Below are 15,775 nucleotides of genomic sequence, written 5' to 3' on the forward strand. Positions count from 1 at the left end.
TCTCCCCCCGGCTTTGTTTTGGTACGCCCCGGCCACGCCCCCTCACGGACGCCGTTGGTAGGCGCCGCGCTCCCCCGCGCGCCACAGTGGTTCGGCCGCGGCGACCCCTCTCCGGCGGCGCGTCCCCCGCGCTTGGTACTTCCCAGCCCGTCTCCCCCGAAGCCCCGCGCGCGCGCCCCTCAGTCGACGGAGCCCGCAGCCCCCCGTGCGGCCCGTGGCAGCCCCCCGCCCCCTCGGTCCGCGCCTGCCATGGTCCGTCCGCGCCGCGCCCCGCACCGCTCCGGCGCCGGGGGCCCCCTCGGGGGTCGCGGCCGACCCCCGCGGCCCCTCACGGTGCGCGCCGCCCGCTCGCGCTCCTGGCCGGCCAGCCCCCGGGGCCCGCAGCCGCCGCGGATCCGGGCCCGCTCGGCCCCTCCCATGGTGAGCCCCCCGCCCTTTTTCCAGAGCCTTCCACGGCCCCGCCCCCGGGCTGGCGTCTTTGTCCACGGACCCCTCTCTTCCGGGGTCTCCCGGGTGGCCCGAAGGGTGGTCCCGCCGGGGCCGACGTCCCCCGTGGAAGCCCCCGGTGGTACGCGCCGGGCTCGCCCCTTTGTTACGCGTTCGGGGCGGCGGGGGTGGGGGACGGGGGCGGGGAGGGCTCAAATTACTGCTGACTCCGCGGCCCGATTTAAACGCGGGCTGGGGGGCCGGCGGGCGACGGCCGGCGTGCGCGCTGATTTTTCCAGTTGGAAAGTTGGTTTCTCTCCGGGCAGGAGAGCTGGAAACGGGAAGGGGGCGGGGGCGCGGCGGCCCGAGGGCCCCGCGTCGGGCACTCGCGCGCCCGGGTGTTGCGCCCGGGGGCGTTCTGCACGGCGCCCGCGGCGTGTGCGTCCCGGATTTGCGCTCTCGCCCAGATGTGGGATGCTCTTACGGATTGCAGCAAGCCCAGACCTTAAACATAAACATCCCGCTTTGCTGAGCTGCACACGCTTGCCCAGACCTAGGCATGCACACACTTTGCAAAAATCTGGACGAGGTTTACTTCTTTGGAGGGGTGAAACCGCACATCCCGACGTTTCGCGCACAGCCCAGCCGTGCACATGCTTGCCCAGGTGTGCGTTCTACCCTAGGCTGGCGCTTAAGTTCACTCATTAAATACAGTGCTCCAACCTTGGGCATGGCGCGGAGCTGTGGCAGCTCAACACAAGCCTTAAACAGGTTTCTTCGGATCTTAAACATAGATGCGCAGACTCGGAGCGTCTCCCAAAACTTAAACGTACCCGTTTGCTCCACTGCCTTCCCCTCTTCCTTCGGCGTTCATGTCTAGTCCTGCAAAAGCGCTTCTTGCGTCCTTAAACGTGCATCCTAAGGCTTTCCTCCTCTTTCCGAGTACCGAATAGGTTTCCCTGTGGAGTAGTCAACGAAGCACACGTGGCGGTACAGCCGCGTCTTGCACACAGTTGCCCAGATGTGTGGTGTCCTTTCGGGTTGTTCTTAAGCCTGGTCCTTGCATTCGGTCCTCCTGCCTTGCCCTGGGCATCCTGCTGTGGCAGGGGAACCCGGGCTTCAGGCAAGCATCCCTGGTCATTATGCTCGGGATAAAAAAACATCTTTGCAGTTCTGCATGGTCAGCCTGTCCTCCCAGACCAGCCGACTGTAAACACATGTTCCCGGGGCTCACGCTGCCTGGGTTCTTAAGTGCAGTGGTGTGAATCCCAAAGTCCCTTCCAGCTGTGGGCTTTAACTATATTTTTTCAGATGCTATTTGTCCCAGCAGTGGAACCTACAAACCCAGGGCTGTGGCACCTGTTTTCCATCTCAGACACACTCTTAACGGTGAACACACACCAACACGTTCTTACACCCAGATGTTCTCTCGTTTTCTTTTCGATCTCATACGATTACCCAAATCCCAGAATCCCCTGCCTGGATGGAGAGCATGCTTTCTTGGGTTGTTTTGCTTTTTAAGCCCCCACAAAATAAAATTTGCCCTGCCTGTTGTTATTCTGGGACAAAAGACATCTGTGTGTTTTATATGAAATTTGGGAAATGCCCGTCAGTAATAAAATGAAAAATGACAACTGTTAGAATCTCTTTCTGCTGTCTGGAGGTGCTTACCGGTGAGGGTTTCGTGAGTCTCCTGCTGCCAGGCTGTTCTGAAGCCTTCCCTTGTTTGCTTTGAGATGGTTTTGGTTTAAAAAAAGACAGCTGGGAGAGTGCTCTCTGAGTAGTACGTGTATTTCCTCAGCTGTGTTACTGGAACCTTTTCTTGGTGTTAATGCAAACTCTCTGAAGATGTTGGGTTTGAGACCTCTCCAGGTGTTGCTACACGCTCTCTTTTGGATGTTTCTCTGCATCCCCGCATGGTTCTGTGTGTGCTTCTGGTCGCTGCCTCCTTGGGGTCAGCCTGACATGGGGAGGGAAGGGTTGGCAGGAGCCAGAGGGGAAGAGTCGGGACTTTCTCTTGAGGGCCATGAGGAACCCAGGAAGGGCCGTGAGCATGGGCGGGATGGGGCAGACCAGTGTGCCAGACAGACACACACACACACGCAGCCTGGAGCCCCAGGGAGGCGGCTTCTGAATTGGGTCTTGACAGAGGGACCAAGAATCGATCAGGCCGGGAGGACGAGTGGGTGGCACCTCCTCGGGGACGGGGACTGCGTTCCCGGCCGAGAGCACAGCCAGTGCAAAGGCTGGACGTGGAAGCGGGCTGGTGGCTCTCAGGGACCTTACATGGGCCAGTGTTGAGGTGACCCACAGGCTCTGAAGGAGGAGGGTCCTGAGGTGGCAGCAGGAAAAGGATGTGGGGGTCAACCATACGGGGTCTTGACCTTTGGGACAGGGGGCTTGGACCTGGCCCCCGGAGGTCTGAGTGGGCAATTTGGGTCTGATCATTGGGATGTCACCTCTAGGGTGTGTGGGGGACGGCCTGCCCTGTGGGTCCCCCAGCCTCAGTTTCCCCACCCCCTCTGCCGCAGCAAGGTGCTCGGGTCTTCGGGGCCCTGGGTCCCATCGGGCCCTCCTCACCTGGGCTCACCCTCGGGGGCCTGGCCGTGGGCGGGCACCGGCTGAGCAACAAGCTGCTGGCCTGGAGCGGCGTCCTCGAGTGGCAGGAGGTGAGCCGGGTCAGGTCCCCTCGTGAGTCCCTGTGGGGCTGCGGGCCGGTCTCGAGGGTCCCGTCTGCCCCTGCGGGTGGGGGCGGACCTGGGCTGTGGCCGGTGACCCCTCCCGCCCCCGCCACAGAAGCGCAGACCCTACTCGGACTCCACCGCGAAGCTGAAGCGGGTGCTCCCCTGCCAGGCCTACGTGAACCAGGGCGAGAACCTGTGAGTGCCCGGCGGGCAGCGGGCGGCGGGCGGGCGGCGGCGGCGGGCCTCCCCTGACCTCTCCTCCCCGCAGGGAGACCGACCAGTGGCCGCAGAAGCTGATCATGCAGCTGATCCCCCAGCAGCTGCTGGTGAGAGCCGCCCGCAGTCCCCCGCCCGCTCCTCAGAGCCCCCCACCCAGCAGTGACCGGCTGTCCCCTTGTCCCCCAGACCACGCTGGGCCCCCTGTTCCGCAACTCGCAGCTGGCACAGTTCCACTTCACCAACAGAGACTGCGACTCCCTCAAGGGGCTCTGCCGCATCATGGGCAACGGCTTCGTGAGTGGGGGGCGGGGGGGCGAGCTCTGCCGGGACACTGGGTCTCTCCTGGGGGGCCGGGGGCCTTGTTCTCTTTGACGACATCGCGGTCCCGGTCTGTGAGTTAGGATCTCAGAAGTTCTCAGGAGAGCAGAGAGTGGAGGCCCCAGGCCCTGAGAGCTGCCCATGGGGGTGAGTGATGGAGGGACCTGGGCTGGCCCTCCTGGGACATGACGTGTGGCAGGAACGGGTGAATGGAGGTGGCCGGGAGGAGGGCCTTGCCTGTGCTGGTCTCAGTTTCCTCATCTGCCCAGTGGCACTGACGGTAGGGCTTACTCCCGAGGGCCACTGGGGGCAGTGGGTTTGTGGCGAGTGGGCTGCTGAGATGGCCCGAGTCAGGAAGGGGCGCTGCTTCAGCCTGGTCCCTGCAGCCCTGGAGTCTGGGCAGTGCTGTCAGCAGCACCACCCACTGCCCCCAGGGGTCTGGTTGTGGAAGGGGGCAGGTGATAGGGAGGGGTGGGCACCAGGTGGGAGTGAGCTTTCTGCCCAGGACACCTGAGGACTCGGCTCTGGGGTCTCCTCCAGTCCCTGTTCCCCTTTGGGAGAGGCCCCCACCTCCACCTCTGGGCTGCTGCCTCCAGGGGGCGCTGTTTGCCACACCCTGTCACATCTAGGTGGATCTGCTTTTTCCCGGGGCCTGGACAAACCAGGAGTTGTGACTGGTGTGGGGTTTCTTGCCCGACCGGTCACCCCTTCATCCAGCACCGTTTGCTGAGGGCCTGCTCTGCCCAGCCCCGGGGGCCTCCCGGGCCACAGGAAGATGGATGTCACACACGCCCTCTGTGACTGTCGGTCGACACTCCTGGGCCCGCTGGGAGCTCTGGGAGAGTCAGCTGCTCGTGGGTCCGGGAAGGCCAGGGATGGGTTCCCTGGGTGAGTGGCCTTGGGCTTGAGCCGGGGCGAGGGAGAGGTCAGGCAGCGCTGGGGCAGGGTGCGCCAGGAGGCGTTCTCGGAAGTGCAGCCCCTTTCTCCAGACACCCTAGACGGGGACGTCTATCAGGCTGACGTTCTCCCACATCCCATGGAGGAGGCACCAGCGTCTTGTGTAACGAGCATTTATGTGGCACTTAGTGTGTGTGCTGTTGTTATGCCGTTTTACAGATGGGGAAACTGAGGCCTAGAAGCCTGAGGGGATGTGCTTTGGGTCGCACAGCTAGGAGGCAGCAGAGCCGGGTTGCACCCAGGCAGTCTGGGCCCACAGTTCTGCTCTAACCCCCAGGCCAGGTCCCCTCCGTCAGCCAGGCCCGGGCCGCCAGGGCTCCACGGGCGGCACACGGGGCCCTCAGGCTCCTCACAGCCGAGATGCGGCCCCAGGCCCGGCCCCCACCGCGACTGCGATCACAGGCGCAGGGACACTGAGGCGCACGTTCACGCGCTCTCGGACCGACGCTTTGTGGCTGCGCGCCCCTTGTTTAGGACTGTGGTGTCCCGCGGTGACCTCGTCCCCAGCCGGGGCGGTCTCGGGTTGGCGTGGAGGGGCGTCCGGCCTGCGCGGCAGGGCCCTGGGTCCTGACCTCCCGGCCCCCACAGGCGGGCTGCATGCTCTTCCCCCACATCTCCCCGTGCGAGGTGCGCGTGCTCATGCTGCTCTACTCGTCCAAGAAGAAGATCTTCATGGGCCTCATCCCCTACGACCAGAGCGGCTTCGTCAGCGCCATCCGGCAGGTCATCACCACCCGGAAACAGGTGTGCGGGGAGCCCGGGCCCGCCAGGGGCCCTGTCGGCGAGGCTGTGAGGGGCGGGGGGACCCGACCGAGGTAGGGTCCCGGCAGTAGGGACGGGACACTGGTGTGGAGCGGGAGCTGGGCGGGCGGGGGGCTCGTCATGGGGAGGGGAGGGGAGGGCTGGTGTGAGGCTCCGGGAGGCGACCACGTGTCCTGGGGTACGCTGTACTAGTGATTCGTAGTGTCCCTTTCTCCTAGAAGCGTCCCAGTTTGTGCGACAAATCCTCTGGTTGCCCGCTTCTTAGAGGCAGTGCTCCTGGGCTCTGTACCCCGTCCTGAGGGTCAGGGCCGGCCCTGGGGAGTCCTCTGGGGCTGTGGACAGGCTGGGGCGAGGGTCTCCTGGGCAGGCCGGGCTGGGCAGGGCGGGGGCAGGGAGCAGAGGAAGGGTTGGGAGGGGCTTGGGACAGCATCGAGGTTTCCCAGAAGCCGCCTCTGGGGAGCCCCTGGGCAGCAGCCCCCGCCCCCATCTCTTCCCACAGGCAGTGGGACCTGGGGGCGTCGCGGGCCCAGTCCAGATCGTCAACAACAAGTTCCTGGCGTGGAGTGGAGTCATGGAGTGGCAGGAGGTGAGCCCTGGGGTGGCCCGGGAGACCTTGCTGACTGCAGGTGCCTCTCACTCCTGACTGTCTCCCTTCTTCCTCTCCCCAAAAGCCAAGGCCTGATCCCAACAGTCGGTCCAAGCGGTGGCTGCCGTCGCACGTCTACGTGAACCAAGGGGAGATCCTGTGAGTGTCGGGCAGGGGCAGAGGCGGTGTCTAGCAAGACCTGGCCTCCTGACCCTGGTCCTCCCGTGCCCCGCAGGAGGACTGAGCAGTGGCCGAGGAAGCTGTACATGCAGCTCATCCCGCAGCAACTGCTGGTGAGTGGGGAGGGGGCACTTGGCCTGCCAGGTCGGCGTGACAGGAGCTGTTCCAGACCTGGGGGCCGTGGGGCTGCTGAGGGCATTTCCCTAAGGAGAGCCTTGAGTTGCCAGGGGGAGGAGGAAGAGGGTGTTCGAGGTAGAGGACAGCACATGCAAAGGCCCTGTGGCTGGAGGCCACCTGCCCAGTGTGTGGAGGCAGGTGAGGGCAGTGGCGGGGGATCCCACAGGCCCAGCTTTGAGGGTCTCAGGGCCTGTCTGGGGGTGTGAGCTAGGCCGCCATGTGGGGAGGAAGGAGGCAGCAGTGAGGCTGTGGGCGGGCCCCGAGCTGACGTCTCAGGAAGCCGGCCCTCGGCTTCCCCGCAGACCACGCTGGTGCCGCTGTTCCGGAACTCCCGCCTGGTGCAGTTCCACTTCACCAAGGACCTGGAGACGCTCAAGAGCCTGTGCCGGATCATGGACAACGGCTTCGTGAGTGGGCGGGGCAGAGCGGGGGGGACGTGCGGCTGGGACGCACAGAGTGGGGTCCACTCAGGTGTTTAGAAACCAAAAGGAGACAAACCAGTGACGGTTTCCCCAAAGCTGGTTGGGGAGAGAGCGGGGGTGGCCCACGGCGTGGCCTGTGTGCCCTGTGCCTGGACACGATGGCCCCCCGGGCTGTGACGCCCTTGGGGCTCTGGGAAGGGGGTGGGGGACCCCGTTTTACAGATGGGGCAAGTGAGCTCAGAGGCAGTGCCAGCAGGGGCCGGGCGGGGGCTTGATCCGTCTGGTGCGGGCCTGGAGGGCTGATGTTGCCAGTGCCGACCCCGGGCTCCCAGCTCCTCACACCACCCCCCGCCCCCTCCCCGGGGACAGGGTTTCCCAGTGGGAGCCCATGGCTCCCGAAGGCCGTGCTCCGGCAGGGAGGTCTGTCTGCCTCCACCCTGAGCTCTTACGAGTGCCCAGTCCTTTCCTCTGTCCCGGCCTCAGTTTCTCCATCTGTGAGGTAGGGAGGGCTGGATGTCGGGGCTTGTGGAGCTGTGGCCAGCGCTGTCCAGTGTTGGGGTGTTTGCTGGACCCAGGTAACCTGTGTCCCCGTCACCGTCTCTCCGTGCGCTGAAGCCATCAGAGCCGTGTGGTTGTGCATCTGAGGGGCAGCTTGTGTATTTTTTTGGCGTTAAAAAAGTTGAGAAGCATGGAGTCCCTCAGCGAAACCTGTAGAGGCCCGGGTACCCCGGCCGGGCCTCCCCTGGGCTCACGCGGGGCCCCACGTCAGGCCACTGTTGGCCCAGGTGGGTGCGGCCAGGCGGGCGCGCCCTGAGGGCCTCCTCCCGGCCGCCTGAGGGTCCTTGAGCTCTCAGCCTCGCTTTGCCCACCTGTGCCATGGGCCTGGTGATGCCCGGGCTGCGGAGAGGGAGTAGCCGGGGAACGGAGCGGGGAACACTGAGTCCACCGCCCTCTTGTGACTCGGAGCCGCACCCCGGGCTGTGGTGATGCAGCTTGGCCGGGCGGGAGGTTAGCGGTCAGCGCCCGCCCTGGCTGCCTGGGGGCTGCACGTGGTGGGGGAGCCCTAGTGCCCAGCTCCCTGGCTGGACTGGCCCCTGCGCATGTGTCTCCCAGTGTGGCCTTTGTGTGTGGTCATGGCTGACCCTGCCTGCTGCGGGCCAGGTGCTGTTTCCAGGACGTTCCAGGCCCCATCGGGCGGCGGGTGGCGCTGCCGGCAGCGGGCGCCGGTCTCCTTGGAGAGTCGGAGCGGGCTCCTGGGCTCCTGTGCACAGCCCCTGGGGGCATTGGGCAGCTGTCTCTGGGCTTCTGTCCCTTCGTCCCCAAACGGGAGCAGTAACGGGCTGTGGGGACAGAGCATGCTCTGCGGCCAGCTGTCGGGGGGTGCGGGCCCCCGTTTGCCTGTCACAGTGGGAGGAGCGCTGTGCCGGGGCCGGCCCGTGACGCCAACTCTGCCCTCCAGGCCGGCTGCGTGCACTTCTCCTACAAGGCGCTGTGCGAGGTGCGCGTGCTCATGCTGCTCTACTCGTCCGAGAAGAAGATCTTCATCGGCCTCATCCCCCACGACCAGAGCAACTTCGTCAACGGCATCCGGCGCGTCATCGCCAACCAGCAGCAGGTCCTGCAGCGGAACCTGGAGCAGGAGCAGCAGCAGCGAGGGGTGAGGCAGGGGGAGGAGAGAGGAGGGCTGAGGCAGGAGGGGAGGTTGGGGGGGTGGGCAGGGGGCCCTCCGGCCCCGCTCCTCCTCCCCTGCTGACTCCTCCCCTTCCTCCCCCACAGATGGGGGGGGTAGTGGCACCCCTGGCTGGGCCCCTCCAGGAGTCACAGACGAGGCCCCTGCCGAGACTGGTGAGTGGCAACCGTGTTGAGTGCAGGCCGGACCCTCGGACGTGCCGGGGGTTTGGGAGGAAGGAGCGTGACCCTGGCCTTGAGAGACCAGCGGAGAGAGGGGCCCGTCAGCCCCTGTATCCCAGGCCTCATGGGAAACCCCAGCCCCAGCCCCACCCACCCCCGGAGACAACGCAGCTGGGGTCTCCGGGCTGGGCAGGGGGCTCTTCCCCCTGTCCCCAGGGCCCTGGAGGCTCAGAGTCTGGGGGGGGGGGGGGCCCAAGGGCTCCTGGGAGCCCATGTCCAGCCCCTCCCGCCATCCCCCTGCCCCCAGGTCAGATGCTTCTGAGCAGGGGCCCCTGGGGACTGCAGCCGCCCAGCGAGATGGAGGACAGAGTCCTGAGATGTCTCCAAGGACGGTCCCCACCCCTGTACGTTTCCCCAATAAAATCTTTTAAAAGCCCCCGGTCCCCGTGCTCACTGTGCTGACGCCGTGGCTGGGGACGCCTGTCCCTCCAGGACAGTGGTCCTCAGCCCTGAGTGCCCTCGGTCCCGGCAGGCTGATGGCCCAGCCCTGCCTGAGCTCGGGTCCAGCTGGGCGGGCCCTGGGGGCGTGCGTCTCTAACAGACTCCAGGGGTCTGCCTTAGGGACTGCTGTCTGAGCTGGGAGGGGGCAGCGCACAGGGAGCTGCCAGTGACCCGGCTCGGGGCCTTCCCAGCCAAGGGCCGGGCAATGGGCTGGGGCCTCATCTTCAAGGCCTCCAGGGCTGGCTGTGCTCCGAGGCCCCACTTCCCGGCGCTGCCTGCCCTGCTGCTCCCCGGCTCCCGTGGGTTCAGGGGCCGCGCTGAGCTGGACGCAGATGTGGATGAGGGCGGTGTTTGACTTGGGGTCGGCTCGAGCTGCAGGCCCTCCCAGCTGCGGGTCCAGGCCACAGCCCGGGTCAAGGCTGGTGGGCAGAGCTGCTCGCTTCTCAAGGGATCTGGGCTCAGGCTCGCCCTCGGGGTCGCACGCCTGGCCTCGCCGAACCGTGGGTCGGGTCGCGCAGGCTCGTGGCCGGCTCTGCAGCGGGGCCCTGCCCCTGGGGCTCCCCAACCTCCGTCTGGAGCACCAGCAGCCAGGCCCTGAGAAGCCCAAGTCTCCTCTGCAGGGGGCGAGGTTGGCCCCGAGGTGGGCCGAATGCTTAGCTCGAGACAGAGCCCCCAACAGTGCCCACCCCAGGAGCCCAGGACACTCAGTCTTCTGGGATGCCCCCCCCCCCCCAGCTGGCAGCTCACTGGGGCCTGCCCTTGGCTGGGCAGACCACCCTTCTCCCCAGCAAAATGCTGGCCCAGGTTAAAGAAAAATAGCATTTATTGGGGGGGTGGAGGGTGGGGCGCAGGGCGGGGTGGGGGCGGCTCAGCCCTCAGAGAACTGGCGGTACAGGCGCTCGAGCCGCGGCTCCACACGCAGCCGGAACGGGATCTCCAGGATGGCCGAGAAGCCCTCGGCCAGCGTCGGCGCCTCGAACTGCTTCCTGGGGGCAGAGGGGTGAGGGAGGCGCCGCCTGGCCCAGCCCGTGCCCCCCGGCGCTGCCGCTGTGACCCTGCCTACCTGTAGCCGTACATGACCACGTCGGTCACGGGGACATGCGAGGAGCCCGTCATCTCCCGGAACTGCGGGGGCGGGTGGAGGTCAGGCCGGCCGGGCCAGGGGGGTGTCAGGGGGAGGTCGGGGGTGGGGGGAGGCGGCTCACCCGGTTGTTGTGGCGTGCCTGCTCCAGGGTGGCGCTGAAGAGGAAGCAGCGGCAGGGGACGCCTGCGTCCCGGGCACACTTGATGTACCTGGGGGCCGGGAAGGGGCCGGCTGGTAAGGGGCCCGAGCCCACCCCACAGAGGCCACCCAGGGGACCCTATACCTGGCCCGGCTCGCGGGGGTCTGGGTTTGTGTTGTCGATCACGACGCGTTTCCCTTGCTTTAGAGCTGTCTCACACATGGTCACGCAGCGCTGCCACGAGCCCAGAGTGTCCTAGGGACGGGGAGCAGACAGACGGGTCAGGAGAACCAGAGAGGGGACAGGGGTCCAGAGAAGGTGGACAGGGATAGATAAGGCGGAGCAGAGACCCGGAGGGAGGAGACAGGTTTAGTCCAGAGACCCGCAGTGACTGGGGAGGGAAGCGGGGAAGGGGACAGGGACTGGGGACATGGGGGGGGGCTTCTGGCCTCAGCCTGGGGCTGCAGACAGCCCTACCCTGTTCACGTGGACGTATCCAGCTGACACGAGATGCTCCTGGAGGAAGGTGGACTTCCCAGCTGTGAAGGGGGCGGTGTCAGTGGGAGCCCGGGGACCCGGAGTGAGGCTGGGGCTTCTGGAGGTCAGGGGTCAGGGCGTCTCACCCCCAGGAAATCCCACGGCGACGACCACCTCGGGGTCGGAGCTCAAGAGGGAGCTGGACTCAGGGAGGCAGAGCGGCCCGGAGGGGGAGATGGTCCTCTGGGAGGGGGACATGATGAGTGAGGACCTGGGGTGGCCCGGGTCCCCCTGACTCCCCCCCATCCCGCCCAGAGGCCTCACCGGGTCAAAGGCAGGGAGCTCGAAGCTGGCCACGGGCCACTTCAGAAAGAACTCCTCTGGCGTGGCGAAGGGCAGGCCAAGGTTGAGGGCAAACTGAGGGCGAGGGCGGAGGTTAGAGAGGGTGGGGGCCGGGCTCCGGGGGGCGGGGGGGCAGAGGGCCTCACCAGGCGGTCGGCACAAGAGAAGTCTTTCTTCTTTCGCCCAGGGGCCCAGTTGGCTGGGCGTCCAGCTGCGTCTGGAACACATGGAGGGCACGCCCCCATCTCCACCTGCACCCTCAGGGGCCCCAGCGCCCCCACATCAGCCCCGAGGATCCACACACTCCCCTCGCACCCGGGCCCTTACCTCCCACGAAGACGCTGTCCCCAATGGAAATGGGCACGCCCTCGTTGGCCTGGGGACAGGTGACACACAACAGGCGTAAGGAACCAGCTCCCACATCTGCTCCCCCAGAGCACGGGCCGACGCGTTCCGCGGTCTGTGCCCTGCGTCAGGCCATCTCCAACCTTTCAGGCCCCACACCTGACCCATCAGCAAATTCTGTCGGCCCCACCCTGGGGCCACTTCTCAACCCCTTCACCGCCACCACCTCGATCCTCGCCACCAGTGTCTCCCGCCTCGACTATTCAGTCGCTTCTGGCTGGTCTCCCGCTTCCGCCCTCGTCCCCGGCTGTTCCCCACACGGCCACCAGAGGGCACCAAGTCCTGGCCCTCGAGGCCTCACCCAGGCAGACCCCTGCTCGCCCTCTGGCCTCGCGTCTGCCCTCTCCTGTCACCCACTGAGGTCCAGCCACGCGGCCCCCTCACTGTCCCTAACACACCGGCTCGGCCCTTTCCTCAGGGCCTTTGCACCTGCCGGTACTCCCATGGGACGCTCGTCCCTAGATGCCCACATGGCTCCCGCCCGCCCCAACTGCAGAGCTTCCCTCCGATGGCACCGCAGAGACCTTCCCTGCCCTCCCGAGCTGGAACGACACCCGCCTCGTCCTGCTTCACCCCCTGCCCTACTGCTCCCATCAGTCTGCGGTTACAGTCCGCGCCCTCCCTGCTCGGGGGGCGCCCGGGAGCCGGCGGGTCTGTCCCGTTCACTAATATCTTCAGCTCAAGAAGCTGTCGAACTTCAGAACAAACGCACACACGAATGGCTGTCAATCAATGAGTGATTTCTCTCTCTCGACCACTCTGGTTTTCAGTTTAAGAGCACTGGCCTCACGTACCCACACTAGCACTTAACGGCTAAAAACGGAGACGGCGAGGAGGGGAGAGGCAGAGGGAGGAGGGGAGAGGGAGCCCGAGGACCAGCCCCCGGCGTGGGGAGGGCGGGCAGGGCGCCGCCGCAGAGAGAAAGGAGCGTGGGGAAGCCCCGCTCACCTGCTCCCGTAGATGGTCCCACATGCCGATCACCGGCTTCCGGTACAGGCCGGCGTGCGTGGCCACCAGCACCTGTGGACGGGGGCCGGACACCGTCCTTGGCTCCTCCTCAGGCGCCCAGAGCCCTTCAGGGGCACACGGGTCCCCAGGATGCTCCCCCAACCCTCGCCGATCCAGGAGGGCCCCCAGTGCCCCAGAACCCGCCGCTCATGATGGGTCCCTGTCAGCGTAACCCACCCGCGGCCCCCGCCCCACTCACCAGGGTCCCTGCTCCGTCCTGAGGACGGTCCCTGTCCCCAACACAACCCTTCAGCCTCCCTTGCAGCCGTACCTGAAAGGGGACCCCCAGCTTCTCCAGCACAGCCTCCACCTTGGTCTTGAACTCCTCTGCCGGCAGCTTCCCGCGCCCGATGCCCATCTGGTTGGTGAAGATCACCAGCTGGGGAGCAGACAGGTGTCACCGGGACCCTCCTCACCAGGGCCCCAGCCCGCCCCGCGGCCGGCCACCGCGCACGCGCACGCGCACACCTTGTAGCCCTCGGCGTCCAGCTCCCGCAGCTTACGCGGAATCTCCAGGTACAAGATCCTAGGGCGGGCGGGAAGCGGCGAGGTGACCTGGGGCCCGGAGGGGGCCTCACTCACCCCCTTCTCCTGCCTCGTATCACCTCCAGTCACTGGGGCCGGTGGGAAAGACCTTCCCAGACCGTGTGGTGATGAGGGTCCCATCCAGATCAAAGCCGGCCACCTGGCGTCACCCAAGAGAAACAGCAGCAGCGTCACACCTCTGATCGCCCTCGCTCACAGGCTGGTTCACCGCAACCCGGCGAGGAAGGGACTATTACCACCCGCCCCTTACAGCTGGGGAAACTGAGTCACAGAGAGCCTGTGCGTCTTATGTAAGGATAAGGCACAGCAAGGATATGTCCCCGACACCTGAGTGCAGAGCCTGCAATCTTCACTGTACCGTCTCCCGCTCTTCCGAAGCTCTTAGTATTCCAATCTTTAAAATGGGGCTCATATCCTATCCCCCCTTCTCCCCTGGCCTTCTCCACCTCAGAGGGCTGATAACCGTGAAAATAAACACAGGAGCTGAGTTTTGTTTGGGTGCTGACTGCCCGGCAGGGTCTGTGCCACATGCTTTTCATGGATTTGTCATTTTACTGGCGGGAAGTGGGTCTCAGAGAACGTGGTGTAACAGCATCTGAACTCAAGTCTCTCTGGACCTAAGAAATACTCATCATAGCAGCTCCTGCCAAAAATGTTCATGATCGTTGTTATGGTTACTGGGTGGTCACCGCGGGTCATCAATTCCCCCAGTGCTTACAACAACCCCTGGATATGTCATCAGGACCACTTCTCAGAAGAGTGAGTGGAGGCTAAGAGAGGTTGAGTGACCTGCCCAGGGGCACATAGCAAACCTGGGGTTGAGTCCCCAGTCTGTGGTGGCCCTCACCTTGCCCCGGGGCCTCACGCCAGGTGCCGTGAACACTAGCAGCTTTCCGAAACTCTCCCAGCCGGGGGATGACTTCCGCATCCGCTTTTTCTGCTGCTCAACTCCCTTCTCCTCGTCTGGGGCCACCGGAGGTGTGCCAGGTGGAGTGTCTGGCTGGGATTCTGCTGTGCGGGCCTCTTCCCAGCGCAGGGTCAGCGGGTGGAGGCCGTTGACCAAATACAGCGTGTCCCCCACCCCCAGAGAGCCCTTGGACCCCGGGTTCAGCACCTGCGTCCCGGCAGTTGAGGGGTTAACTCCCAGCTGTAGAGGAAGAGGGAGGAGCTGATACTGGCTCCGCCCCCACCGGTAACCTCCGCCAATCAAATATCCCAGCAAAGAACTTGCCTTTCTCCAACTGCCAATCAGACCCCTAAGCCCCACCTCCCCACTGTGTATCACCAATCAGAGGTTCGGAAAGGTTACAGGCATCCAGTCTTAACCAATTTAAATGGAGGTGGGTGTTTACCCACTGAAACAGGCCACACCCTCTTCCCGCCCAAAGGGCCTGCTCCCTGCTGGGTTGCGATTCCGCCCCGACCCCACCCCCAGGCCTTGCCAAGGAGCTGGTACCTGCTTCACCGCCACGGTCCGGGTCTCAGGGTCTGCGACCAGCTCCACTGAGGGTTGGGGGTGGAGTCAGGATTAGCATCCTTTGTATTATTGCTTCCCTCATCCCTGGGGAGCACGGCCAGCAACAGGCCACAGGATGGAGCTAAGCACCCGTTCGGGAGGAGGAGCCGTTTATTTCTAAAACTGGTCTATTCTTGGACATGCAGTAGCCAGATAAAGGCCTAAGGACTGCCTGTGACACTGGTCCTCGCCTGGGACAGGGTGGGTGTTTTTCTGTACGGAACTGGCTTCTCAACGAAGAGCGCGGCTGACGCCGGTCCTGGGCTTGGCCCGTCACCGCCCCTCCCTGCTGAGCACCATGCACTTTTCTCCATAGGCTCGGCTCTCTCCTTGACCAGGGTCGGGGCCTGATTCAAGCTTTCACGGTGCACTGTGAGCATCCTTCTCTGCCCAGTGACAAGTGTCGCGGGATTGGCACCATCCCCTCCCCCCCAAGGGGTCTGGCTGGTTCCAGGTCCGGCACAACCTTTCTCTGCCTGTGCTCCCCAGAGGGCCCCTGCCAACTTCAGCCCTGGCTGCACCACGCAGTTCAGCCTGGTGGCCAAGCACGTCCCTTACGGGATCGACTGTCCATCTTTCCCATGGACTGTGTTCCCGCGCCGGAAGCAGGCCACACCCCCTCCAGCTCAGGCCCCGCCCCCGCCCACCTTGGTTTCTGGAGCACTTCCGGTCGGTAACCTGGGTCAGGGGTCCCCGGCCTAGGACCAGGGTTTGCCTGTCCGATGGAAGGAAGATGGGGGGCGCCCCCCCAGGGGGGCTCTCCAGCCAGAGGCGGCCCTGGGCCCCCTCCTCGGCCATCCTGGGTGCCCGCCTGCGGGGAAGCAGGTTAAATAGGTTTGAGTGGCAGGTCGCCCACAGATGTCTGCAGGAAGTCCCGCCTCCTCTCGCCCCCTCCACAGGGATTCCTTTCATCCTCTGAAGCCTCCGGAAATCCCACCCACTCGCCGGCCTGGGGCTCGCGCCGTTTCCCAGGCGACGACGCCCCGCTCCGGCCCTCGGGGAGCCCGGACCCCACTTCCCAGGGCAAAGGCCGAGAATTACCCGCCTCGCCCCGCGCTCACCCGTGCCCGCCGCCCGGGATCACCCTCCGCTCCCGACCCGGGAGGGTCCACCCGAGCCGCTTCGCCCGCAGCTCCGCCGGCGGCTCGCTCAGTTCCTGGGCTGACGGAAATGAC

At 65.4% G+C, this 15,775-nt stretch overlaps 2 protein-coding genes across 2 annotated transcripts; one reads left to right on the plus strand and one right to left on the minus strand.

The window, feature by feature from the left end:
- Window positions 1–173: 173 nt before the first annotated feature.
- PTOV1 (PTOV1 extended AT-hook containing adaptor protein) lies at window positions 174–9,438 on the plus strand. The gene is made up of 14 exons (XM_058530730.1): window positions 174–420; window positions 2,958–3,095; window positions 3,223–3,305; window positions 3,379–3,436; window positions 3,516–3,623; window positions 5,193–5,348; window positions 5,866–5,952; window positions 6,038–6,111; window positions 6,188–6,245; window positions 6,612–6,716; window positions 8,191–8,400; window positions 8,508–8,626; window positions 8,890–8,986; window positions 9,184–9,438. The coding sequence occupies exons 1-14, from the start codon at window positions 250–252 to the stop codon at window positions 9,436–9,438; spliced, it is 1,719 nt and encodes a 572-aa protein (XP_058386713.1). The 5' UTR covers window positions 174–249.
- Window positions 9,439–9,890: 452 nt separating this feature from the next.
- Window positions 9,891–15,775, minus strand: PNKP (polynucleotide kinase 3'-phosphatase). Its single transcript, XM_058529909.1, is given in 18 exon segments — window positions 9,891–10,069; window positions 10,147–10,208; window positions 10,289–10,376; window positions 10,451–10,467; window positions 10,469–10,561; window positions 10,784–10,845; window positions 10,930–11,026; window positions 11,108–11,200; window positions 11,272–11,342; window positions 11,453–11,501; window positions 12,479–12,550; window positions 12,810–12,917; window positions 13,007–13,064; window positions 13,144–13,223; window positions 13,932–14,231; window positions 14,541–14,587; window positions 15,248–15,411; window positions 15,662–15,775. Coding segments are annotated over 17 exon segments (1,566 nt in total). The 5' UTR covers window positions 15,399–15,411; window positions 15,662–15,775; the 3' UTR covers window positions 9,891–9,951.

Source organism: Diceros bicornis, chromosome 34 (assembly GCF_020826845.1).
Source record: "Diceros bicornis minor isolate mBicDic1 chromosome 34, mDicBic1.mat.cur, whole genome shotgun sequence".
In the NCBI taxonomy this organism is placed as follows: domain Eukaryota; kingdom Metazoa; phylum Chordata; class Mammalia; order Perissodactyla; family Rhinocerotidae; genus Diceros; species Diceros bicornis.